This window comes from Oncorhynchus mykiss, chromosome 17, assembly GCF_013265735.2.
Source record: "Oncorhynchus mykiss isolate Arlee chromosome 17, USDA_OmykA_1.1, whole genome shotgun sequence".
Lineage (NCBI taxonomy): Eukaryota > Metazoa > Chordata > Actinopteri > Salmoniformes > Salmonidae > Oncorhynchus > Oncorhynchus mykiss.
In genome coordinates, this window is record NC_048581.1 from 25935288 (window position 1) to 25962796 (window position 27509).

Consider the following 27509-nt stretch of genomic DNA (forward strand, 5'->3'; position numbering starts at 1 on the left):
ACCTTTCTCACCTGTGAATGATAAAGTGGGTGGATCATAGTTTAGATATGTCCACCCCATTTCAGTCACGCCCAGCGCAGAGACAACAGAAAGGGAGATAATTGAGAAGGACATAATCTGCAGTAGGGTTTCTTGAGTTTGCTGTCGCGCGGAAGAAGTTGCCTTTGAAAACACGGAAACCGGTAGAGCAAACGAATTCACCCCGTAGTGCCTACAACCCAAGTAGAAGGTAAGTTGTTTTTAATCAAGGTTACCTATTAGTCGGTCCCTCCGTAATCCTCGTGGGATGAGATCTGTTTATAATATGTTAGTACTCTCTTCGAGGTCTGTTGCGGGGAACTCTACGAACGACGACAGACAAGTAGGTTATTTTTTATTAGTTCTGTGTCATGTGCGCTTTTGCGTTTTTATCGCGAATGTAGATCGAAAGGTGACGCGTCCAGCAGCATCCGCACTACTCGACGTCAAGGTAGCCTTGTCACTGCTTCAGGTGAGAACGTAGTCGGTAGTAGTAACGAAGGGACACTTGGAAAGATTGCAAACTAACGTTACATTGCTAGTTGATGGGATTTAATATGTATACTCTTTCTAGTCATTTCACATTAGTCCCGTCAAACTTGCACTGTTGCAGTTTGATTTTAGCCATTGAGTAAAGCTAACCTGGATAGCAGCATCTGCAAGGGTAAGCCAATTGTAGGCTACCTATACAAACAATGATTATTTCACCTTGTTAGTGATAAGTAATTAACAATGACAACACCCAGCCAATGTCCAATCCTATACTCTGTTTCCCGAACTTGGTGGCTATTCCAAACCACAGCCATCAACCCTGTAGTAGTGCACTTTACGTTGACCAATTTACTGTTTTCGGGAAGCTACGCTGAAAATATAGTTCACTAAGCTACCAATCATTTCACACTGAAAGAAGGTGAGCTACCCTACACTAAAGCTACCCTAAAAAAAACACATGGTTTACTCAACTGAAGGCTAAAATACACTTTGATTAAATATGACCCCAAAGTGATTTGTTCTTTAAATTTGTAGTCTGACATTTCAGAAAATGTAAAAGGTATATTTTAGCCTATTAAACAAACCATGTTTCAAGTGAGAATTAGGCAGGTCTGATGTGTAAAAATATACATTTGCCTACTAAATATTTAACTTGCTAGTTGGACTAAATGGAGTACACTGCTCAACACTGCCAATGTATCTGATGTTTGCTTGTCTTGGTTTGAAGTTGTAATTTGAGACCGTGGCTTGGAGGGTTGGTTGGAGCACAAAATGCACGCACGCCCTGATATGGATCTGCCCTAAGGATACACAATTTGCACACACTCGCAATCAAATGGTTTTGGCACCTGAAATACTGGGTCTCGTGTTTGTGTTGTTTCATATGGTAAAGGTGTTTCATTCAACTATCAACTGTTGAGCCAAACCTGTGTTCAGTTCAGTGAATGTCCTACTCAGGACACTGCGCTGTCTGCAAGCTATTTTAGCAGAATGCAATGTTCCTGGTAGGAATCAAGTCTTTCCTTGGGGACTAGACCATACACACCTTAAAATATAATTATATGATTAGTACATGCATAGCTGTTATGCAATCATATCTACCATCTTGCTTAGTTATTTCCCCCACCCATTTTATTATAGATACTAACACTGTTAATGCCGGCCTCTCCTAGTACCTGCATTAACTAGATGATAAGAGACAGCCTGGTCTCAGACTACACGTAACATAGTAAATGTAAATCTGGGGGGGACACAAATTAGTATGATATGTTACATTTGGTATAGTAGGGCACCAGGTAGCCTAGTGGTTAGAGCGTTGGACTAGTAACTGAAAGGTTGCAAGATCGAATCCCAGAGCTGACAAGGTAAAAAATCTGTTCCTCCCCTAGGCCGTCATTGAAAATAAGATTTTTTTTCTTAACTGACTTGTGTAGTTAGTTAAAATAGTTACGTATGACAGAAGGTTATTTAAGACAAAAATAAGTAGGGTGGTTGAGCGGGCAGAAGTATAAAGCGCATTTCTTGTAACCCATCACGGGCAGTTTTAGCAACTTTCCGACTACTTTTTAGCTACTCTGAAACTACTTGGCATGTTGGCTAACCTTAACCCCCTAACCCCAGCTAACGTTAGTTACCTAGCTAACAACAAATTGAAATTTGTAACAGCACATGAAATGGATGATGGACATCCACAAATTAATACATACCATACGAAATGTAACATCATACTAATTGGAGTGTCCCAAATGTACATTTTACATTTTCCCAAGAGTCAAGATTTTAAATAGGGGGGCATTAAGCCTACCTGGCGTGCCAGATGGGTGATGTTTGCACTGTTGGGACTATGCCATTGGTTCCATTGTGCCACGAAATTAAGCCCAGCTAGTATTCGACCGATTTTTCAAAATGCTGTTTGATTAAAACCAGGTGTGTTGAGGTCACCACTGGCTAATGTCTAGCTCTGACAGACCTGCCCTGCTGTCCTCAGCAACACGTTTCAACACCTCTACACACTTGTGTTCTTGGCCTCCATTCAATCCAGTCTTTAGCTTGGCTTCCCCCTGCCCTTTTAACAGCCAATCACATGCCACCTCCATCTGCAACAGCTTGTGCTGTAGGACTTTATTATGCTGTCTGACAACAGTTTTGAGATACAATGACTGCATAACATAGGTAAATGACACTGGTTGGTAGCAGAGTTGGATGAGTTGCCATACGGGATTTATAACAGGGTTTCCTAACCACCAGGCCGCAAAGCATTGGCTACCAGGCCGCCAAATACATTTCTTATTTTTCCCGCTGGTTTAGGACTCATTTTCTTACCTTTGTTTTTCAAGTACTTTAATCTAATTGGGCAACTGCAAGACGAACCATGCCGAGGTCCCTCGAGTGAATGGATAAGGAGTTGTTAAAGGGCAATTCTGCCACTTTTCAACCTCAATCATTATCTCCAGTGACTTTTAAACTTTATTAATGTGCATTTTTCAAATATGTAGATGGACACTGGTGTTTTGCTGGAGATGATGGAAATTAGGTTGAAAGTGGTGTAATTGCCCTTTTTAATTGACACACTAGTCATTTGAGTTGGCAAGCCAGTCATACGAGTTGAAAGGTGACTAGGAAATCCTTGACAGCCACAGCCCACTGCATGGGCTTACACTCTGATCCCCTTAACACTGTATGACAATGGGTACCATCAATTGTGGATGTCAGTTGTGTCCTTTTCTAGACTGAAGTTGGGCAATAAGACCCTCAGGAAATGCATGTGTCAACACTGCAACACCATATCACGCAACTTCCTGTGGAAGTTGGCCCACAGTTTGCACTTTGTTGCTGAAAACCCACGTTCATGTGAAAGTCTTTCATTCTCATCTTGTCTGCATTTCCTCATGTTTCCCACGAGAACCCATTCCTCCTATGTGTTTCAGATGGGGCTTATGTACATGAGATCAGCCTGATTCCCAGATCTGTTTGTGCCAACTTCTTGTCAGTCAGTGTCATTTTTCGGTCTGAGTGACAAGGAGTTGGGATCAGGCTAGCATGCCTGGGCCATCATGAGTGGGAACAGTCCTGATTTTTCAGCTGTCTACTCACTGGTTTTCTCTGGTTTAGTAGTCCACTCCTGCTGGCACATGTAGTGAGCAGCCAACAGCATGGACACAGAGATCTTAAGGTGATCCTCCCCCTCTGTCTTTAATCAGAGCATCAGTCTGAGCCCATAATGAACTTAGACACCTGGATGTTATCCAGCTGGATGTTATCGCTCTGTCCCTCTCTATCCCCCTTTCTCTCTGTCCCTATTATTTCACACTTTCTCCCTTATAGGGGGGACATGGGTTAGAAACACAACACTGTTTAGTGTCACCACCTCTGGCACTATGGGTACATGATCAACACGCGGTGATGTTTTGCTTGGAAGCAGGAGAAAACCTTGAAATATATGCTGATAGATCTGGACACAGCTTCATTAGCCTTCAACCAGTATAAGGCAGCGTTTACACAGACATCCAATTCTGATCTTTCTTCCACTTATTGGTCTTTTGAACTATCACTTAAGATCTTTTCGCATAAGATCCAATTGGTCAAAAGACAAAATGGGAGTTCTGAATTGTGCTGCCTGTGTAAATGCAGCACAAGAGGCATAGCATTATAATGGTGGACAAGGCAACCCTGTACAAGTTATGTAATCCTAAAGATAATGATCTCACCTGGAATGTAATTACAATGTTATCATGGAGGTAAAAACTGGTTACGACTGGGTGTTGTAGCCTGAGGCCATGAGTATGTACACACACGCGCACACACACACCCTTGAAAGGGTCATAGCTAGAGACGCAAGCAGATAGAAATAGAAATTGACCTAGAATACCTGGGCCTGTATTCATAAAGCGCCCCAGTCTAGGAGTTCTGATCCAGGATCAGCCTTTTGGATCATATTGAATAAGCTTATGGACAGGTGGGCCCTTATCCTAGATCAGCACTAGAGCTACTCGGAGATGCTTTATGAATACAGGCCCAAGGATAGAAGGGGGAAGTAGTAGGGTAAGATGTGGATCTGTCTGTGTATTCACCAATTTAACCTGAAGAGTGAAGGTATTCTTAAAGAGCCATGGTGTCTGTTCTTAAGGGAGTGGTGGCTGAGTATAATGAAATGTTTCTGTCTAAACTTGCTCCAGACATTCCTCACTGGCTGTCCTGTTTTCTGTTCCCCTTCAAAGGAAGTTAGGGGGCCCTCATTTGTCTTCCTCTGACTGGTCCACCGCTCTTTACTTGTCTGTAAGACAATGTTCTGTAATACATGACAGCTGGAGTGCATTCGTTATGGCACACCGTAGCAACTTTTTTTTTTGCAACAACACACCAAGCGATTCTTATTAGAGTAAGTTCAGGTAGTACTACCCTTCGATGTTGTCAACTTCATCGAGCATAGGCATCAAGCTATAACGGGAGTGTTCTGTTTTTGGTTATTAAGGAACAGGAAGACAACAAGGGGAAGGTTAAGGTGCATCTATGGAACAGTTGTGGGAGAGAAGTGCCCATCTCTATGTAGGGAGCAGCAGGAGTGAGAAAGACCAGCTTGTAAGTGCCAAAGGTCACGATGGAAAGGTGTCACTGGTTTTGTGTGTGTGTGACTCCAATGACGTGTGCATGCACAATTCCTGATTGTCACAACCCATTTACAGTCTGATCCAGTTTATGCTTGGCCAAAGTCAGTCCATAACGCCTCTTATGTCTCATGGGGACAATCTACCAAGCTTACAGAGGATCATCCTCATAATACATCCTCATAGTACAACCTCTAGCATGCGCGAGCGTGTGCGAGCGGGGGTGTGTGAGCGTCCTCTCATACATGGCAAATATTCCTGAGAAGCCCATTTCATGTAACACATGTTTTATGTCACGCATAACAATGCATTTTCAGCAAATGGGAATCGCATGTTTAACATTGTAGAACAAGCTCATGTTCAGCGTTCTCAACAATGATCACCTGTTCTGAAATGGTTACAGTCATTTGATATAGGTCCATGCTGCGCATATGACCTGAACTTAGACAGGTTGAGTGAATTATACACTTAAACATTTCACTCTAACGTCGTCTCTAAAGTGCTAAATCCAAGGAATGGGACGCCGTATGACCAAAATAATTACATCAGTTGAGTTGTACCTTTTACTCATTTGGTCTGAACTGCACCTGCATGCTGTTTGTGGTTGCCCCTCACTTTAAAGTAAGGCATTTCGACCAAAATAGTAACAATCTTAGGTTAGCTCAGCATGTCTGCATTTTTTTTTTCCCTCCTCTGGACACTTGTCCTATTTTCCGTATCCATTCTACAGCCATGTCAGAAACAAATCAGTTATTGTACAGGGAGAAGCCGAACTCGATAAATCCGGTCATGTGTTCAGTACAAACTCATGGGCCAAACCATGATCATCAATTTATTTTTCACTGGGTGTTTCCATGTCTTGTGTTTTTCCTCTCTGCTCTACAGCCACTATGTTCTGGCTCACGTTCCTTTCTCCAGCCTACCTCCTGGGTGGTCTTATTGTTTGTTATTGTCTTCATCCTACAGCCACCATGTCGGAAGCGGACAAGTTCCTCTACAGAGATAGTGGGAAGGTCGCCAACCCCCTAGACCAGGCCGACTGGGCCACCAAGAAGCTCGTATGGATCCCTTCGGAGACGCTGGGGTTTGTGGCTGGCTCCGTCAAGGAAGAGAAGGGAGAGGAGTGTCTGGTGGAGCTAGCCGACACAGGCAAGAAGGTGACTGTGAACAAGGACGATATCCAGAAGATGAACCCTCCCAAGTTCAGTAAGGTGGAGGACATGGCTGAGCTCACGTGTTTGAACGAGGCTTCAGTGCTGCACAACCTCAAGGACCGCTACTACTCTGGCCTCATCTATGTGAGGGTTTTGCATGCTTCAAATGCACATATTTACATAAAGACAGAATCCACATAAATACGTGTAAAATAACACAGGTATACAGAAAACCCTTATCCAGAACAATTTACATTTCTGATAAATACACAGCACTCTGGACAACTGATTTTTGTAACGGTTTTGTAACTTGGTATAGATGGTTAGTGTTGCCTGTGTGCTCAGTCCCTTCTCTTGTAACTTTCAGACCTACTCTGGCCTCTTCTGTGTGGTGATCAACCCCTACAAGTACCTTCCCATCTACTCCGAGAACATCATAGAGATGTACAAGGGGAAGAAGAGACACGAGATGCCCCCTCACATCTACGCCATCACAGACAACGCTTACAGGAGTATGATGCAGGGTGAGAGAATGTGATGCCACACACCTGTGCCACATACACACCTGTGACGCGCGCACACACTCACATGTATTTTCTGTCTTCTATTTCAGATCGTGAAGATCAGTCCATCCTCTGCACGTAAGCTATGTCTCTGCTCAATCTTCCCTGTTTTATTTATGCTTGTTGTCTAGCTCCGATGAGATGTCTTTTGCCGTCTGTTCCCTTCAATCAGCAACTCCTGTTCTCTCCCTCCCGCTCTCATTTCTATCTAATTTCTCTCCTCCCTTTTTTTTCTCTCCTTTCCTGCAGAGGAGAATCGGGAGCTGGAAAGACCGAGAACACCAAGAAAGTGATCCAGTATTTGGCACACGTTGCCTCTTCCTTTAAGTCAAAGAAAGACCAGGTTAGTACCAGTCCTCCTTTTCACCTCCTCACTCCCCCTCTTCCTACACCTCCATTCTCTGTCCTCTGTAGTTTTCCTGTTCTGCTGCTCATTTTCTCATCCCCCTGTACTTATTCCAGGTAGTTGTTCCTAACATTCCTGTTTCAGGCCCGGACCTGCCTGACTCGCCTCCCTGTAGTCACCAGTGCTAGTATTCATAAACCGTCTGAGGGAGTGCTGATCTAGGACCAGTTTTAGCATTTTAGCTCTCAATATGAGCGAAATTACATGGACGGAGCGACCTGATCCTTGAGCAGCACTGTTTCCTACTGAGACGCTTTATGAATAGAGGCCCTTTTCCTGAATTCAGGTTGTTGAATACAGCCCATTGACATTGGATGGGACTGTAATGACTGTTGCATGACACTGTATTAGTTTGTTTTACCACTGTAGGCTAGTACTTGTGATAAACTCTTTTCTCTTATCCATCGTTCCCATCTCTAGGGTGCAGCGTTAGCACATGTGAGTTAATTGCTCGCCATCTCTCCCGCTTGCCAGCGTGTCCCCCCCCCATGTACATGTATGTTCTACTAACTGCAGTCTGTCTGCAAGCAGTGTGGTGGTGTAATGTACAGGTGAAAGGATGTATTTGAGGTGTGGTGAAGTGTTAGGCTGAAAAGAGTACTGCGGGATATTTCAAATGACTGCATAGTAAAGCAGATCAAGTAACAATGCTTCGGACTGTTGACACAGGCTGCCCAATTCTGATCTTTTTTCTTTTCTTCACTAATTGGTCAAAAGACCAATCGGATCAGCTCTGAAAAAGATCTGATATGGAGTGGGGGGGGGGGGGGGGGGGGGGGGGTCAGAATTGGGACGCTGTGTAAAAACAGCCCTAGAATCCAATTTAAGTTGTGTGTTTAGCCATCAGCAAAGTGCTCATGAGTCAGGCCACATTAGTAGTGAAGGGGTAACCCAATCATGTTTGTCTGACCTGTCCCACTCCCTGGCCTTTGTCCACCTCATCTGGTTGGTCTTAGAACAAGTGGACAACAACAAAAGCTGATTTATCTGTTTTGGGTGTTCTATGCCTGTGTGCTGTCTTGGGATCTTGGCGACTGTCTCCAATGTACTTTAAGCGCTTATCTTTTATGCTTGTAAGGCTGGGCTTGTGGTTGGGACGGGAGAGTGTGTCGGAATGTGGAATATTTAACATGAATGAGTGTGGGGGTTTATTTGGAAATTATAGCTTCCCTGGGATCATACTTTCTTGGTTTGTTTCATAATGGTAGCATATCCTGCTGTTTACTGCTTAAAGCTATGCACACCTGCTAATTTATATGTCTATGATAACTGATCTAAGGCAATATACACTCGGGACAGTTTCAGGTACACCATCACATTCACAAAAAAATGGTTTGCTCCTACAGACTGTGAGCCACTAGCTGTGGCTTGCTATAAAAAGCAGGCAGACGAGCTGTGAAGCATTCAGTTGCTGTTTGATTGAATGTTAGAATGGGCAAAACGAGTGACCTATGACTGAGTGTGGTATGATCGTTGCTGCCAAGCACCCCGGTTCCAGTATCTCGGAAACGGTCGGCCTCCTGGGTTTTTCACTCACGACAGTGTCTAGGGTTTACGGAGAATGGTGCGACAAACAAAACACATCCAGTAAGCGGCCGTCCTGTGGGTGAAAACAGCTTGTTAATGAGAGGTCTAAGGAGAATGGCAAGAATTGTGCAAGCTAACAGGAGGGCCACAAACAGGCAAAAAACGGAGGAATGCATAACTCCTCTATCCTTGTCACGGATGGGCTATTTCATCAGATGACGACACGGAGTTCCACTCCGATCAGTGGCACGCAATCGCCAACGCTGGACACTTAAGGAGTGGAGAAACATTCCTTGGTCTGACAAATCCTGGTTCCTGTTGAGTCCTGCTGATGGTCAAGATTTGGCGTAGCACCATGAGTCCATGGCCTCATCCTGCCTGGCGTCAACGGTACAGACTGGTGGTGTCATGGTTTGGGGAAGAGTTTTCCTGGGGCACATTAGGTCCCTTGATACCAATTGAGCAACATTTGAACACCACGCCTTGTAGAATTGATGCCCCGGGTCCAACCCGATACTAGATGGTCATACCTAATAAACTGGCCGCTGAGTGTACGTGTGAATAACATGGCTATCCACGACAAATGCATGGAGTCAAGTGGGTGCTCCCAATGCTTCTCGCCAAGATGAAATGCAATGCTTGCAGCGATGAATTAAGGAGTTGCAGCATCTTACTGCATGAATGCCCATGTTGAGTCATCCTGCCATCCTACTGCCATAATGATAACATGTGGTATACCTGTGAGTATATTTGTGAATATACTGCATCTATATGTTTTTTCACCAGGGGGAGCTAGAGAAACAACTTCTGCAGGCTAACCCCATCCTAGAGGCCTTCGGAAACGGCAAGACGGTCAAGAATGACAACTCCTCCAGATTCGTAAGAACCTTCTTTTTTTTCGTCTTTGCGCAATTATGTGGTGGCGATAATGACGAGACCAATATTGACTGTAACTGGATCCACTGCCACCTGGTCATACAAGTGACAAATCTCGCCTTCTCTCTCTTTCTAGGGGAAGTTTATCCGGATCAACTTTGACGTCAATGGATATATTGTGGGAGCCAACATTGAAACTTGTATCCTTTTGATCAATACGTCTTCATAGTTCTTGAAGGACACGTACAGCCTTCACGCTAGAATCGTTAGTTGAAAAAGCTGAGGGATGGGCTTGGATAAATAAACACACACACAAATTCATGGCTAGAGCTATGGGTGTGAGGACTGACCATCCATGATGGCAACATTTTAGTGTCAGCCATGTCTTGAAGCTATACAGTGTTTAACGTTTACATTTGTTTACAAACATTTGGAGTCAAACAAGCTTATATTTTGGGTCCTGGGGGTGCACGGCAGTATAGCTAAGCTAATGAGGCAGTTTAAGTTATTCTTCAAGAATCAATGGGTAAAAATCACTAAGTCCAGAAATAGGTGCAGCAACAATAGATTGTAGCTTTAACATCAAATATTCCACAACTTATTGGTTGTCTGTGGTGGGGTTTTCTTTTCTTGACGAACCATGTTGCCAGATCTGCTGGAGAAGTCCAGAGCCATCCGGCAGGCTAAGGATGAACGAGCCTTCCACATCTTCTATTATATGCTCACAGGAGCTGGGGACAAAATGCGCTGTGAGTGACCAACAAACTCGTTTTATATCAATGTTTATGCCGTGTCATTTTTTTTGGGGGGGGGGGGGGGGGGGGCAATTATTACATTTTGTGTCATTATAGCAAAAACTCTTATCCAAAGTGACTTGGAGGAACAAATAGGATGAGTTCCTTGCTCAAGGGTACATTGAACCAACAACCATTCGGTTACTGGCCCAACGCTCTTAACTGCTATATGCCGGCCGTTATTATTAGTATAATGTAAAATAAGTTTTGATTTTAAATCAAATTATAACACTTTTTACTTGAAGCCTGCAGATATAGATAGATAGATATATATATATATATATATATATCCAATATTAAAAAAAAAAAGCTTTATAACTTGAAAGAATTAAAGCATTTCTCCCCCTTTTCGTGGTATCCAATTGTTACTAGCTATCTTGTCTCATCGCTACAACTCCCGTACGGGCTCGGGAGAGAGGAACAGCGCGTATCCAACCCGGAAGCCAGCCGCACCAATGTGTCGGAGGGAACACCGTGCACCTGGCAACCTAAGTTAGCGTGCGCTACTCCCGGCCTGCCACAGGAGTCGCTGGTGAGCGATGAGACAAGGATATCCCTACCGGCCAAACCCTCCCTAACCCGGACAATGCTATGCCAATTGTGCGTCGCCCCACGGACCTCCCGGGCGCGGCCGGTTACGACAGAGCCTGGGCGCGAACCCAGAGGCTCTGGTGGCACAGCTGGCGCTGCAGTACAGCGCCCTTAACCACTGTGCCACCCGGGAGACCATATCTTCCTTTTATAATGGCTTATGTGTTTTCTCTTTAACCAGCTGAGCTGTGTCTGGAGGACTACAAGAACTACCGGTTCCTGACCCACGGGAACGTGACCATCCCTGGTCAGCAGGACCGTGACCTGTTTGTAGAGACCATGGACGCCTTCAACATCATGAGCATCCCAGAGGAGGAGCGTATAGGTACACAAACTCCCCTCTGTCACACCTGATTCTTAGCCTGTAATAGTACAATATTCAAATAGCTTTTTCAAGATCAATGCAATTTCTGTAAATAACTGATATATTGTGATTGATGGTCTTGTACTCCATCAGGTCTTCTGAAAACTGTGTCCGCCGTTCTCCAGCTGGGTAACATGAGCTTCAAGAAGGAGCGCAACTCTGACCAGGCCTCCATGCCTGATGACACAGGTACTTTACATCTGTTTTTCACTAATCATTTCTGGGGTTCCCCCAGGATCGGTACTGGGTTCATTTTTTGTTTTAGTTCGTCAGTAACTCAACTGGTTCTACTAATGAAGAGCTCTGTGATTTAATTGAATCAAGTGTGTTCTGGGTTGGAACAAAAGTGTGCACCCTCTACTCCACAACTTGGGTCCTTAATGACACTTTGTCTCCTGCAACCCTCCTTCATGGCTTCGACAATCCCTTACGTTCTCCATTCATCCAACACCAACCACTCACCCACCCCTTTCTCTCTCCCTCAGCGGCCCAGAAAGTGTGCCACCTGCTGGGCATGAACGTGACCGACTTCACCCGGGCCATCCTGTCCCCCAGGATCAAGGTGGGCAGGGACTACGTTCAGAAGGCCCAGACCCAGGAGCAGGCTGAGTTTGCGGTGGAGGCCCTGGCCAAGGCCTCCTATGAGAGGATGTTCCGCTGGCTGGTGATGAGGATCAACAAGGCCCTGGACAAGACCAAGAGACAGGGAGCTTCCTTCATCGGCATCTTGGACATAGCTGGCTTTGAGATCTTTGAGGTGAGATGAAGATCGTGGGAAAGGGGTTTGTTTGTTGGTCATTGAATACAAAACAATGGATTGGCGTGAGTGGTCATTGATTGTCAATTTGTTTTCAAAATGCATCTTTATCTCTATTTAGATGGTGCGTGGACATCATTACTGCTTCTCGCATTAAGATAAACGTTGCATTTCTGAGTTTCCACCAACAAGGTCTGTCTAATTCATGTGTACCTTCTGTCTTTTCCCCGCTTTCTCCTGTAGCTGAACTCGTTTGAGCAGCTGTGCATCAACTACACCAATGAGAAGCTGCAGCAGCTGTTCAACCACACCATGTTCGTCCTGGAGCAGGAGGAGTACCAGAGGGAGGGCATCGAGTGGAGCTTCATCGACTTCGGCCTGGACCTGCAGCCCTGCATCGACCTCATCGAGAAGCATGTAAGTCTATTGCCGCTACCACCTCTTCTCTTTCTTCACAAAACCAATGCAAGTCAATATCCCCTAAAGTTAGCATGTCCTGCACAACCCAACATGCGCTGAATTTATGTCTCCACCTTTCTCTCTGCTGTTCCTAGGCCAGTCCTCCTGGTGTGCTGGCGCTGCTGGATGAGGAGTGCTGGTTCCCCAAGGCCACGGACAAGAGCTTTGTGGAGAAGGTGGTTCAGGAGCAGGGCAACAACCCCAAGTTCCAGAAGCCCAAGAAACTCAAGGACTCTGCCGACTTCTGCATCATCCACTACGCTGGAAAGGTCAGTTTACCACTCGTGGGGAATCTAATTGGGTGGTAAAATGTGGGACTTTATGAAAGTTTTCAGAGATCCTACAACTGGGTTTTCTGAAGAAACTTAGTTTTGCAACCCTTATTTATCTTGAACCTGAGACTTGGTAATACCACAACTTGACTGGTCAGCTATGTGATCACAAAATGGTTCCTCCCCAGGTGGACTACAAGGCAGATGAGTGGCTGATGAAGAACATGGACCCTTTGAATGACAACGTGGCCACGCTGCTCAACCAGTCCACTGACAAGTTTGTGTCGGAGCTTTGGAGAGACGGTAAGTTTCGTGAGATACTGAGAGCTGACTAGACCTGTGGCGTCTGAGGGGAGGAGGGCTCCTAATGATGGTTATCAAATGCCTGAAAACTATTCATTATGAGCCATCCTCCCCTCAGACACCTCCACTAGACTAGAAAGTAACTGGGTTGGGCTGTAGACTCTAATAGTGTCACCTACTGTTGGTACATGGAACTGCATGATTGGTGTTGGCCAATAGAACTACAGCAACCTTTCTGTGTTTGAACTGAAACTATATGGTGAAAGAACTGCAGGAAAGATAAGTGTTATCTATGATCCTGTTGCTCCTTCTCATTCTCTCTCAGTGGACCGTATTGTGGGCCTGGACAAAGTTGCTGGGATGTCTGATGGGGGGATGCATGGGGCCACAAAGATCCGAAAGGGCATGTTCCGCACCGTGGGCCAGCTCTACAAGGAGCAGCTGTCCAACCTCATGACCACTCTCAGGAACACCAACCCCAACTTCGTCCGCTGCATCATCCCCAACCACGAGAAGAAGGTATGGTGTCTACAGACACCAACTCTTCCATTGATCAAAGTGTTTTTGACTATAAACTTAAATAATAAATATATAATAAATACGAGGCACAGGCAGTCTTTGCTTTAGCACATATACTATAACATTTATATTTAAAATCCTGCCTCTTCACTTCGTCACTCAGGCTGGTAAGCTGGAGCCCCACCTGGTTCTTGAACAGCTGAGGTGTAATGGAGTTCTGGAGGGTATCCGTATCTGCAGACAAGGCTTCCCCAACCGCATCGTCTTCCAGGAGTTCAGACAGAGGTAACTACGGAAACTTATCTTTGTGTGCTCATCTCCTACCTATCAGCTTCACTGTGAGCAGACTAGTCTGTTACTGTTTTTCAGTGTCTTACCTTAAACTTCTCCTGTTTTCCCAGATATGAGATCCTCACTCCCAACGCCATTCCCAAGGGATTCATGGACGGCAAACAAGCCTGTGTGCTCATGGTAAGAGGCGTCAGAACAAACCATCATTCAGCAGTCTTCCAATGTCATTCCCAAATGTCATCCTCTCTCTCCTTCCTCTGCCCAGATCAAGGCCCTGGAGCTGGATTCCAACCTGTTCCGGATTGGCCAGAGTAAGGTGTTTTTCCGGGCCGGTGTCTTGGCCCACCTGGAGGAGGAGAGGGATATTAAGATCACCGACATCATCATCAGCTTCCAGTCCTGGTGTCGTGGATACGTGGCCCGCAAGTAAGGAATTTGTCATTTAGAGCAGTAGGTTTGGCTTGTGATTTTTCTACTGTATATTAGTTGGTGTGTGAGCATTCTATGCACACATATTCCAATAACATCATTTATATTGGTGAACTTTTTTTATTTTCTGTCTCCAGAGCCTTCACAAAGAGACAGCAGCAGCTGACTGCTATGAAGGTGATCCAGAGGAACTGTGCTGCTTACCTCAAACTCAGGAACTGGCAGTGGTGGAGGCTCTTCACCAAGGTACACACACTGTTGCAAATCCATATGGGAGCATCCTAATATCAGTGTTGCAGACCTCATCCCCTACTCCTCAGCTACTTGCATTGTCTTGAGTCCCCGTCCTCTTCCCCTACTCCCCCAGGTGAAGCCTCTGCTGCAGGTGACCAGGCAGGAGGAGGAGATGCAGGCTAGGGAGGATGAGCTGGAGAAGACCAAGGAGAGGCAGCAGCAAGCTGAGGAGCAGCTGCAGGAGTTTGAAGCCAAGCAGCAACAGGTATGGAGGGTCCTTCTAGTAATTCTATTTCTATGGATTGGACTAAGCCCCAAATGTAAGGTAATGACTTGGTACACTCAGAATGATTATGAATTGGTGCCTTTTCAATATGCCTTATTGGTGTAGTTTCCCAGATTGACTCGTCCTGGACTAAAAAGTATTTATCTGAGTCACCATTGAGTTTGCTATTTAGTCCAAGGCTTAATCTGTCCAGGAAATTGCCCCTAGTGTCTTATACATTGTTGATGGATGGAGTGAATTACTTCCATCATAAACCAACCAGCATTTCAGCCTTGCTGTGTATCATTGCCCTGTTTCTAACACATGCCCTTCCCTCCCCAGCTGAATGCAGAGAAGCTAGCCCTGCAGGAGCAGCTGCAGGCGGAGACGGAGCTGTGTGCCGAGGCGGAGGAGATGCGCTCCAAGTTGGCCACCAGGAAGCAGGAGCTGGAGGAGATCCTCCATGACCTGGAGTCCAGAGTGGAGGAGGAAGAGGAGAGGGTCACCCAGCTACAGACCGAGCGGAAGAAGATGCAGACCAACATCACGGTAGTTTTTTTTTTAGTTTTATATATTATTTATGGTGGACTGTAACTTTCCTTTAATTGAGCCTTGTGGTCAACTTGTCAGACAAATGTAAAGATATGAACTTGATTTCTCCTATCAAATTGTCAATTTTCACTGGTTTTCATTTTCCCTTCCATTTCACCCTCCAAGGGGTGTGGTGCTTTTAATGAACTTGGAGAGGAAGGGAGTGATAGAAGGATTTGAGTTGAAAACATCTGAATGAAAACGTTCCATCTCTCTCCCTTCGTCCGTCTGTAGGACCTGGAGCAGCAGCTGGATGAGGAGGAGGCAGCCAGGCAGAAGCTGCAGCTGGAGAAGATGACCACAGATGCCAAGCTGAAGAAGATAGAGGAGAATGTCATGGTGCTGGATGACCAGAATAACAAACTCAATAAGGTTTGTAGTACAATTTGATGCATTAGCATGTTTTTTTTTCAGACGGATGGAAGAATAAAATAATCAATTAGGCAGTTATTCATTCAGCCCAGCAATAAAGCTAGTAGTCATGGACCAATTTTTATTCAGAGTAAATTAGGGGGGTGTGTGGGGCTATTTGTTTACTTGCAGGAGAAGAAGCTGTTGGAGGAACGTATCTCAGAGTTCACCACCAACCTGACTGAGGAGGAGGAGAAGTCCAAGAGCCTGCAGAAACTCAAGAACAAGCACGAGGCCATGATCACTGACCTGGAGGGTAGGTGGACCGTAGACATACAATGACATAGATTCTAAGTTTGAGGTGAACCACTTTTCCTTGTCTCTTATCCTTCGTCTGTACTGATTTGAAAAGCGCCGGTGAGGGCAGTAGTATTGAGACAACCCTGGTTTCCTCTCCATCAGACCGTCTGAGGAAGGAGGAGAAGAGTCGTCAGGAGCTGGAAAAGAACCGCAGGAAGCTCGAGGGGGACTCCACGGAGCTGAATGACCAGATGGCTGACCTGCACGCCCAGATAGCTGAGCTCCGAGCCCAGCTGGCCAAGAAGGAGGAGGAGCTAATGGCTGCGCTGGCCAGGTGAGGGGGAAGGGCAATGCTTGATTGGAGAAAGGGGCCTAAATTCACTTTCTGATGTGTGTATTTTTTTTATTTTATAAATGACGGCGCATGTATGAAGAAAAAAACGCAGGGCCACATTTAATTAGCTTGCGGCCCGCATTTGGTTGGCCTGAACGAGATGTTTTACTTTCCATTGAAAGAGTTTGATCTGCTGTTTATTAGGATTTCATTTAAGCCCATACAGTAAAACCAAAGTCGAGAATAATCTTGTATGACTTTTAATTTCAATGCTTTAAACTCTAACCCCCATCCTTCTTTACTCCCCACCACCCTCCAGGATAGAGGAGGAGGCTGCGGCCAAGAACACAGCCCAGAAGAAGATCCGGGAGCTGGAGGCCCAGCTTTCTGAGCTGCAGGAGGACCTGGAACTGGAGAGGGCTGCGAGGGCCAAGGCTGAAAAACACCGCAGGGACCTGGGAGAGGAGCTGGAGGCTCTGAAGACTGAGCTGGAGGACACACTGGACTCCACTGCAACACAACAAGAGCTCAGGTACTGGGAGCGTGCACACACACACACACACACACACACAGTTGGAGGTGAAGGACAGTGGTTTACTATGCGTAAATGTCAAGTTTTAGTTATAGACCATTACCTGTTGAGAAGACACATGGGGCCAGTCCTCAATTCCCCTCTTCCTCCACCACTTTTAATCGCTCCGTCCTGTTGTTCAGAACCAAGCGTGAGACTGAGGTGACCCAGCTAAAGAAGGTTTTGGAGGACGAGGCCAAAGTGCACGAGCAGCAGGTGGCGGACATGAGGCACAAACACAACCAGGCCTTTGATGAGCTCAACGAACAACTGGAGCAGGCCAAGAGGGTGAGGGCTCTTTTTACTGCATTATACTGTTCATATGTAGGCATCATGGGGTGGCAGGGTAGCCTAGTGGTTAGAGTGTTGGACGAGTAACCGAAAGGTTGCAAGTTCAAATCCCCGAGCTGACAAGGTTACAAATCTGTCATTCTGCCCATGAACAGACTGTTCCTAGGCCGTCATTGAAAAATAAGAATTTGTTCTTAACTGACTTGCCTGGTTAAATAAAGGTGAAAATAATAAAAATGGGAATTTCTCTCTGTTGGGGGGGGCATATGGTTCTTTAACATGACTGTGTGAATGGTGGAATTTTAATTTTATATTGCCTCTCGATTTGACCAGTCAGCCTGTAACTTTCAAGGTTTTACTGTAATAGTTTGTATTTCATATTGAAGTTTTCATCAGCATGAATTTATATAACCAACAGTACAATATGAACATTAACTCTTTCTCTGAAGTAAAACAAGCTGTACGTTATAGTATTTCGGTAGAGAACCGCCTATGTAACCTCCTGCCCATGTGTCTGCTCGTTCAGAACAAGGCATCAGTGGAGAAAGCAAAGCAGGCTATGGAAAGCGAACATAATGAGCTGGCCATCGAGCTGAAGACCCTGACCCAGGGGAAGAGCGAGTCAGAGCAGCGCAGGAAGAAGGCTGAGACCCAGGTCCAGGAACTGCAGATCAAACACTCTGAGAGCGAGAGGCAAAGGAAGGAGCTGGCCGAGAAGGTGGCCAAGATGCAGGTAGGTGTGGACTGGATGTTGGATACTGTGGCTTGGCTGTTGCTGATGGAGAAAGGGATGACATGAGGCAAGAGGGTGAATGAATGGGGTATCCAGAACACTTTGGGCGATTTCAAAGTATTATGTTGGTGGATGGATAGATTAACATTATACAATAGTATTTGTCACATGCACCGAATACAACAGGTGTAGTAAACCTTAGAGTGAAGTGCTTACTTACGAGCCCTTAACCAACAATGCAGTTCAAGAAATGGAGTGAAGAACATTTTTACTAAATAAACTAAAGTACAAAATAAAGTAATACAATAAGGCTACATACGGGGGGGTCGAGGTAATTTGTACATGTAGGTAGGGGTGAAGTGACTGCATAGATAATAAACAGCGAGTAGCAGCAGTGTAAAAACAAAAGGGGGGGGGGGGTTAATGGATGGTAATGAATATATGCATTTATATTAGGGATCATGGATTGACGTGGTTCTGGAAGATGTGGTTAAATGGCTGTTAATTCCTCCTTTCTGTGTCTTGTCTAGTCTGAGCTGGACAACGTCAACAGCGTGTTGAGTGTGGTTGAGAGCAAGTCCATCAAGGCAACTAAAGACTGTTCCACTGTGGAGTCTCAACTGCAGGATGTACAGGTACGGTCACAGACGCGCTCGCCAACAGACGCGCGCGCACACACCTATGTTGTGCTGTTTAGAAACGGCCTTAAAAGCACACTAACCATATTTTCCCTCCTTTTTGTTGTCTTTCTAGGCGCTCCTCCAGGAGGAAACTCGTCAGAAGCTCTCCTTCTCCACTCGTCTGCGTCAGATGGAGGATGACCAGAACAACCTGAGGGAGACGCTGGAGGAAGAGGAGCAGGGCAAGAAGAACACGGAGAAGCAGCTCCACACCCTCCAAGCTCAGGTTAGTACCAGCTCTACACCCTCCAAGCTCAGGTTAGTACCAGCTCTACACCCTCCAAGCTCTGGTTGCTAGCTCGTTCTTCTGTCCCTCTTATCTCCATAATACTATCCAGTTTTGTTTCCCCTATCGTGCATGTATTACACCACCTTACTGAATGCTTACAGAAGTCTTCCTATTTTCTCAAAATCCAGATTTGAACTATGCCACCTTGTACGCTAGGACATACAGACCATGAAGTCTGAGGCATTTAATGTATTTTACGTATTGACACGACTTGATGCTTTAGCTTGACCAATCGGCACTACCGGTACATTTCATGTGCATCTCTTCCTCTCCCTTTTTGACCTTTTTCTACCGAACTTCTCATACTCTTCCCTTATCCTCAGCTGACGGAGATGAAGAAGAAGATGGAGCTGGAGACCCAGTCCCTGGAGGGGGCAGAGGAGAACAAGAAACGTATGCAGCGGGAGCTGGAGGGCGTGGTCCAACAGCTGGAGGAGAAGGCATCGGCCTATGACAAGCTGGACAAGACCAAGACCCGTCTGCAGCAGGAGCTGGATGACATGATGGTGGACCAGGACAACCTCAGGCAGACTGTGTCCAACCTGGAGAAGAAGCAGAAGAAGTTTGACCAGGTGAATTGTTTGATGGGTGATGATGGCATAGAGGTTCTATAGCATCATATGATGATGAATAGATCAATCGTTTTCGGTTCATATTTGCTTCGAGCGCTATCAAAACAAAAAAATTGGATTTGACTCTGTCTTACTAAAATACCTTCTCGCCTGTCCCTGTAACAGATGCTGACTGAGGAGAAGAGCATCTCCAGCCGGAATGCTGAGGAGAGGGACCGGGCTGAGGCAGAGGCCAGGGAGAAGGAAACGCGGGCCCTGACTCTGACCCGCGAGCTGGAGACCATTAAGGACCTGAAGGATGAACTGGACCGAGCCAACAAGGTCCTCAAGGCAGAGATGGATGACCTGGTCTCATCGAAGGACGACGTTGGTAAAAGTGTAAGTCCGATCACGAATGTTGTTGTGGAACTATTGCTAGTGGGTGAATCAAGTTCTCAATTCATTGCATCCTGCCTTATAGACTCCTAAAAATGCAAATCCAGTCTGACCTTCTCCTCCAATGTGTTTTGCAAATCGTGAGGATAGTTTGGAACATTTCCAAATGCCGCAAAATGTGAATGCACCATTCCTCCCTCATTGTTGAATGAAGATGTTTTTATTTTATTCCTCCTTTTTGCATCTTGTGCAGGTCCACGAGCTGGAGAAAGCGAAGCGTGCCATGGATCAACAGCTGGAGGAGATGCGCGTGCAGCTGGAGGAGCTGGAGGACGAGCTGCAGGCCACGGAGGACGCCAAGCTGCGTCTGGAGGTCAACATGCAGGCCATGAAAGCCCAGTCCGACAGGGACCTGCAGGCCAGAGACGAGCAGGGTGAAGAGAGGAGGAAGCAGCTGGTCAAACAGGTACTGGGTTGTGTTCATTATATGCCAATTAGAAGAAAGCAGTCTGAAACCCGGAACAGACAACTTATACAATAAGAAATGCTAATAAAATAAATTTAATTTAAAAAAAAACTCTAACCTAATAAACAACCTTGGATCTGTGTGATGTTCCCCAGGTGCGTGAGATGGAGACCGAGCTGGAGGATGAGCGCCGGCAGAAAGCCCTGGCCACGGCTGCTAAGAAGAAGCTGGAGGCAGACCTGGGAGAGCTGGAGGCAGGCATCAGCATGGCCAACAAGGGCCGTGACGAGGCCCTCAAACAGCTGAAGAAACTGCAGGTAATACAGAGGCACGCACACAGGAGGGCAGTGAGTTTTGGGCTACTTTTTGAGGCACTCTGCTTTTACTGGTATTTCTAGGATTGTTTGTGTTGCTACATGTAGGAAATGTTTTGTAATTGACACAAGCTGTTTCCAGTCAATTAAAAGGTGTTGGCTTACCAGTCGCTAGACCCGGGTTCGAGTCTCGGTCGGGGCTACCCCCTTAATTTGCGACATTATACTTCCATGGTTGGTTTCATTGACTCTCCCCTTTTTTAACTGACCCTAATTGACCAATGTATTTTTCCTACGACTTCCAAGTCCGTTGGCGAGGATCAGCTTGTGCAAATTGAGGTATAGAATCAATGATCTACAAAAAGTATTCCCTGCCAAATAGGTTTTGTGCATCGCGTTATGTTATGGGGGTGAAGGTTAGTTTTAGGACAAACACACTACCATGGTACACTACCACACTCCATCCCCAGGTGGCAGCAGCAACTGGGTTAAGATGCTGAGCTAAGCCTTTATTTGCACATAGGTGCTGCCAGTGAAGATGATAGTCAGTGTCCCAGCTGGCATAGCTTGAGGCTGCTGGTTGTGTTTGTTGGCCACGAGGCCTTTTGTTTTTAGTTTGGGTATACCTTCTGTAGGCATTTGTTTTGTCACCACCTGAACAAATAATAACCTGCTTGGACTGGCCGACCAAGTTGTCATGAAGGCGCTGGACCTAAGGTAAGGTGGCTTGTTCCTGGGGTGTGTTCAGTTATATTGAACATTTGCTATGTTGTGTAACTGTCTCTCCTGAAAGACGTGTTTCCCCAAAATGTTCTTGAAGCTACGTTTGTTCCATGTGGTGGGGTGTTGGCTCGAAGCATGAAGTTACTTATTTAAAAGGATAATGCAAGATCTTCTACAAACCCAGAATCTGATGACCTTGTGGATACCATTTGTTTGTCTCTGCTTGCTTGCTGTCTGAATGAAGTTGGCAGTTTCGTGAGCGAATGCTAACTATCTAAAGTAAGCTAGGAGATGTTTGGCGCAGTGCTAGTGAGTTTCAGCTGATGGGTTTTGGTCAACAAATGTTTGTGGTGGCGGCCATGAGGTTAGAACATTGTTTGCAGCTGGTATTTATCTACTGTAGGGCATTTAAATATTTTAAAAAATGTAATCTGTTTTGCAGGATTAGATTTCCCAGTTGGGAGTCTGAGTATCTGTTAGCACTAGGCTAGTGGCTAACTGTTGCTATGGTTGGTAGCATTGTGCATGGCATGCTTTTTATTATATTTTTTTCCCCCTCGCAGTGGTTCTCTTAGGCTTGGAGCATGTGCATGTTTTTGGTTAGCGGTGAGCTAATGGATAACTTGTCAGTTGATTTATTGGTTTTCTTTGGCACACTGATTTTACCTATGGGGGCATTTGAGCCAGCAGTGTATTGTGTAGGGGTAGAGGATGTTGGAGTTTCCTCAAGCTAATGAGGGATCAGTTATTGCAGGTGGCAGAAATGGTAGAGGTTACTTTGAATGGTCAGTGCTTTTTGTGCTCCTTGGTACATCTCAAACCTTAACCCCTACTTTAAGTATCTTTTTCAACTTCAAATGGGAGACGTCCCAAGGATCCCAGATGACGAGGATTGTTTAACAGACAGGTGCGTTTTTCTCCGCTTGTTGGGTATGGCGTGATGAATGACTTATTTAAAGGACAGTGGTCATGCTAACAGGGTTCCCTAACTCCCTTTGTCAACTGGTCATTCAGAACAGCACTTGATTAAATTACTTTCCACTTTGTTTTGTACTGAATGCAGCCCGAGCATAGTTTCTCAAGGGGCGTTTTGAGTTAAGCCCAGTTTGTAAAGTTAATCATCTTTAGAGTGCTGATGGGAAAAAAACGATGGCGGTGGATTTGCTAAACTAGATGGTGGCTCCCAGGAAATTCTTGTCTCTAGCTGAGACCTTCTGGGCAGAGATGTGTGCCTTCTGCAGGTTGAGAGATTTGTGTGTCTGTTTACAGACATGTTTCTTGTCAAAGTAGCTAAGGTTGTGGTTCCTCAGCAGGCTGACCGTGAGCTTGTTTGGGTGTCAGATTTATCTGACAATTTTCTCACTAAACCGTGTGAGGGAGATTCTTCCCAGTCGTGATGCTAGTGTGGATCTGCTGGGAGACCTGATCTGTTTTTTGCAGGGTTTCACTGCTGTTTTTGTGAGGGGAATCAAGAGCTTGAAAAATAGTTTGGAAAAGCCAGATCCACTGGTTTTGACATTTCCTGTTGAGGCGCGGTTGACAGTTCCTGTAGCATGTAGGCTTAGTGAGTCTCCTGTTAAAGTGGAAGAAAGTGAGGATATGGCTAGCGGTTTCCTTCCAGTGAGTACTCAGGGCTGAGGAAAGAGGATTTGGGGAACAGGCTTGTTCCTAGTGACTTTTCTGAAGTTGGTTAATGTTCACTTGTCCCTGGCGGTGGTTGCTCTCATCGGTGCATGCATATCAGATGGCACTTGGTGCTTGTGACCATGGACCTAGTTAATGGATTTGGTCTCAGTTTAGAACCAGAGGGGTCACAGCTGGTCCCTTGAACAAACCAAGTCAGACTTTTAGCAGGAAGTAATTACCTGAGTGCAGAGCTGTAAATTTGATGGGTTTTTGTTTTAACTAGCTTCTTGTTTTGAGAATGGTTAGATCTCTCACATACTTCTCTATGCACCAAAAGTGAGTTGAAGGCATGTTTTAACAGCTGTTAGGTTTACACTGACAAAAACGTAGTTCACCGCTCACTACAAATTAGGCAGTGTGCGGTCTTTTTCAGTAGAAGGATACCAAGCCCTACAGTCTGGTGTGGTACTTGACTCAGTCCTTTGGTTCTCTCCTATACAGGCCCTGTTGAAAGATCAGATGAGGGAGCTGGAGGATCTGCGTCTGTCCAGGGACGAGGCCCTCAACATGGCCAAGGAGAACGAAAAGAAGGTCAAGGCAATGGAGGCTGACACCATCCATCTCCAGGAGGTATGTCTGTCTGCAAGGCTCTGGCTCACTGTCTCCATCCCCACTGTCTGTTCTTATACTCCTCTCCATCTTCCATAGGAGTTGGCGTCTGCTGAGCGAGTCAAGAAACAGGCCCAGACAGAGCGGGATGAACTGCAGGATGAGCTCAACAGCCACAACGCTAAGAAGTACGGCTCAGACACCTCATAGAAACACTATGAAATTGCATTAATTTGCATGGAATTTGCAAGGTCTGTCATGGTTTTCTTCCTCCCAACCAAAATGTTCCCCCCCACCCTCAGTTCCCTGACGGTGGATGAGAAGAGGAGGCTGGAGGTTCGTATCGCTAAGCTAGAGGAGGAATTGGAGGAGGAGCAGTTGAACACAGAGATGGTCAACGACCGCTTGAGGAGAACCACACTGCAGGTAATGAACTGATTGCAAAGCAGAAGAGCTGTAGCGAGGAAAGTGTTTCATTTATCTGGGTTAGTCACAAGGACATGAAGGGAAAATAGGGATTCTGGTTGAAGAATAATTGAGTTTGTGGTGTTTCAACCGCAGTCATTAGAGCTCTATTTGTAGGAAAAGTACACTGAGACAAATACACCATGTCTAACGTTATGGGCTGGCCACTACATTGTCCAATTCATCTCAATGCATAGTCTTGTTCATACCTCCACACACTTCGCTCTAGACTGACCAGCTGACCATTGAGCTGACGGCGGAGCGCAGTACCGCCCAGCGCCTGGAGGGGACCCGGGCCCAGCTGGACCGGCAGAACAAGGAGCTGAAGCTCAAGCTGCAGGAGCTGGAGGAGACTGTGAAGTCCAGATACAAGGCCTCTATCGCTGCCCTGGAGGCCAAGATACTGCAGCTGGAGGAGCAACTGGACTTGGAGTTCAAGTAAGTAAAAACCATTGGTGCGGTCTCCCTTGGTCTTCCCTCAATTCCTCACGTCCTCTCTCCTTGTTTCCTTTTCAATGTATTGTAGGAGAGGATCCAAGGTCCCTCCCCTTTGACTAACCAATGAATTTTGAGAAGCAGGTTAGGAGTAAACACCCCTTCATGAGTCATGTCTTGACTTTTTTTTTCTATTCTTAGGGAGCGTCAGCATTCGTCCAGGCTGGTCAGGCGCACGGAGAAGAAGCTGAAGGAGGTGCTGCTGCAGGTGGAGGACGAGAGACGCAACACCGAGCAGTACAAAGCAGAGGTGGGTCTACTCTGTGTAGAACTCAATCAGTTACCTACTCCAACATCAGTTGCCTACCCCTATATCAGTAGCAACATGGGTGTAATGTATATCAGCGAAGGCTGCTGAATTTCTATAATGGAGCGAATGGCATCAAACCCATATGTTTGTATTTGATATCATTCTACTCCAGCCATTACTAGGAGCCCGTTCTTCCCAATTAAGGTGCTACCAACCTCCTGTGGTGTGTATAGTCCCAGGTGCAATGTAACCAGACAAGCGAGACGACGGCTGCAAATTCTATTGTAGAGATCTGGGGAGTTAATTATTCAGATTGTGCAGACCTGTCCTATATCTGGGAAAACAACAAACCCGCATGCTGTATAGCTGCAGCCCACTGAACCACCTTGCACAGTCACTGTATAGTGACTCCATAGATGAAGGATACATATATTTGCAGCCACTGATCGAAGGTCCTCTGCCTGTACTCCACAGGCGGACAAGGCGAACAACCGCACACGTCAGCTAAAGCGTCAGCTGGAGGAGGCAGAGGAGGAAGTGACACGGGCCAACGCCAACCGCAGGAAGCTGCAGAGGGAGCTTGACGATGCCACTGAGTCGCAAGACGCCGTGACCCGAGAGGTCAGCACCCTGAAGAGCAAGCTCAGGTATGGTCCATCCCTCCCTATATTCATTAGAGTGAAATGTTGCACAAGGTTTCGTTAGAAATGGATTGTGTAGAGCAGGGTTTCCCAAACGTGGTCGTGGGGCCCCCCTGGGTGCACGTTCTGTTTTTTTCCATAGGTGTAGAATGTATGTCGGGTAGAATAAGGGATCATGTCAGAAATGTGCTTTTGGAAACATTCTTAATTCACTGAATACAACAGCCTTTTTATAGTTATGGTGTTTTTGGCACACCTTTTTACAGAAATACAATGTGTTGGGTCTTTCGACTTTGAACAAGCATAAAAGGATCTCAAAATGTATTTAAATAATTGCAGTCATAAAACCTGTTACCAAATATCTCTGAAGTCGTTGATTTACTCTTTGCAGGCGCGGGGACTTGCCTTTAAACATGCGCCGTGTCATGAATCGCACAGGCATGGGGGACAGTGATGAGGAGATGGATCTGACCAGCGACGCGTCCAAGCCTATACCTGAGTGAGATGAACGTGACAGGAGGGAGCAGCCAACTTTTACAGGGACCATACTGGAAATGCAACATTTATCATGGATTTAAATAGTGCATTCTATAGCTGCCTGCTCCATCAGCTATCCTTGCTATCATACAAATAATTGTATACCAAGATTTATACTATTCTCTTCCATGTCCATTTTTGACTATGTTTTGTTCAGGTCGGACATCTGAGATCGTTCTCATAGATTTACTCATTCACATTCAATCTGTACAAGGCATTTTGTGCTTGTGTGCAAAACAAATCTGTGGCCAAATTATATTTTCTCATGAATGTGACTTTTTTTTTTTTTGAGGCTAGCGTTCCAAATATGTGACTTTCCAGATCCATTTTTCTACTCAGCCATTTTCAATATTATAAAAAGTATATTATTCAGACATGGTTTAGCTGCTTAAATTGTTAGTGTGGCTAGAATACACCACTATCTGCTGCAACCTCTTTTTCCCTTGGAACTTGTATGATACTGTTTCTGCCATCTTTCGCTGTGCACATGTTTTTGTCTTTATGAATGCAGTGATTTAATATGGGTTATTAGTGTTGTATCATGTACTTCTGGTGTTTGTTTTTTTTTCCACTGGTATTTTCTGCACACAGTAGTACTTCACTTTTAATCCACATATTGTAGTACTTGCATCACATTAGGACATTTGTACACCGTTATTACATCTACAGTTAAAGCCTGCACTTTATACCTAACGGTCACATAGGAATGGAGTTGGTACATACACTGAGCATAACTGCAGCCTAAACACTTGCAAATCGTATTATGCTGAAACGTGCGTGGTCTTCTCCGATTTAGTTATTGGTCTCTTGAAATTATTGACTGCTTTGGGTTGATCCATGTGCTCTGCTAAATAGGGAGAGTGGTGGTGGGTTAGATGGCACTCTTCTTTGCACATGAGTGGCAGTGAATACTACATGGTGTGAATTCTACTTCATATCGAAGAATGGATACTCTTAATCTAGTTCGGTCACTTTTTTGCTGTTATCGCACTTTCACATTTCAATTGAGTTTCTAGAGATTCTGCAAGATCTAGTGGGGATGTATGCTTATGTGCAATTTTCACTGTTTTAATGAATTGTAACTGAGGGGTATATTGACAATTTGTTTTATTTCAGTATTTTATCAGATGCCATGTGTCAATAAAATAATATTAAAAGGATATGACTGCAATATTTAACCCTGAAATTAATTAATATTGATGCAGTGAAACCATTTTCTCACACTAACAGGAGCGATACCACAAATTAGCTTCAGTATTTACACACATGCAGTCCTCAAGTACACCACCAGAGGGTTCAGAGTATAACTAGAAATATTGCCTATGCTTCCCTCCCACTATATTTTGCAGTGGAAAGCGAGATGAAACCGGTTGGCCCC

The 27509-nt window shown here is 45.4% G+C and overlaps 1 protein-coding gene across 3 annotated transcripts; it reads left to right on the plus strand.

Annotated features, from left to right (window-relative positions):
• Positions 1-27266, plus strand: LOC110493551 (myosin-9). 3 transcript variants are annotated; one of them, XM_036949469.1, is made up of 41 exons: positions 1-229; positions 6081-6412; positions 6636-6792; positions 6882-6909; positions 7081-7174; positions 7658-7675; positions 9551-9643; positions 9777-9840; positions 10291-10389; positions 11207-11350; positions 11483-11578; positions 11875-12146; positions 12390-12563; positions 12701-12874; positions 13066-13180; positions 13506-13699; positions 13863-13984; positions 14101-14170; positions 14256-14416; positions 14557-14665; positions 14787-14918; positions 15261-15467; positions 15744-15881; positions 16053-16176; positions 16323-16494; positions 16814-17026; positions 17209-17353; positions 17883-18089; positions 18620-18724; positions 18843-18995; positions 19382-19630; positions 19796-20008; positions 20259-20471; positions 20627-20788; positions 23636-23764; positions 23843-23931; positions 24046-24169; positions 24438-24646; positions 24845-24953; positions 25428-25600; positions 25986-27266. In XM_036949469.1, exons 2-41 carry the CDS (start codon positions 6086-6088, stop codon positions 26095-26097), a joined length of 5889 nt encoding a protein of 1962 aa, XP_036805364.1. In that variant the 5' UTR covers positions 1-229; positions 6081-6085; the 3' UTR covers positions 26098-27266. The 3 variants fall into 3 exon arrangements, with proteins under 3 accessions (XP_036805364.1, XP_036805366.1, XP_036805365.1); XM_036949470.1 differs by lacking the exon at positions 1-229 and adding an exon at positions 472-490; XM_036949471.1 differs by lacking the exon at positions 7658-7675 and having other exon boundaries at positions 2-229.
• Positions 27267-27509: the final 243 nt, after the last annotated feature.

Coding starts and splice junctions, on each gene's coding strand:
- LOC110493551 (XM_036949469.1), top strand. CDS start 6,086: ATGTCGGAAGCGGACAAGTTCCTCTACAGAGATAGTGGGAAGGTCGCC. Junction 15,882..16,052: donor AGAATAACAAACTCAATAAG/GTTTGTAGTACA, acceptor GTTTACTTGCAG/GAGAAGAAGCTGTTGGAGGA. Junction 16,177..16,322: donor CATGATCACTGACCTGGAGG/GTAGGTGGACCG, acceptor CCTCTCCATCAG/ACCGTCTGAGGAAGGAGGAG.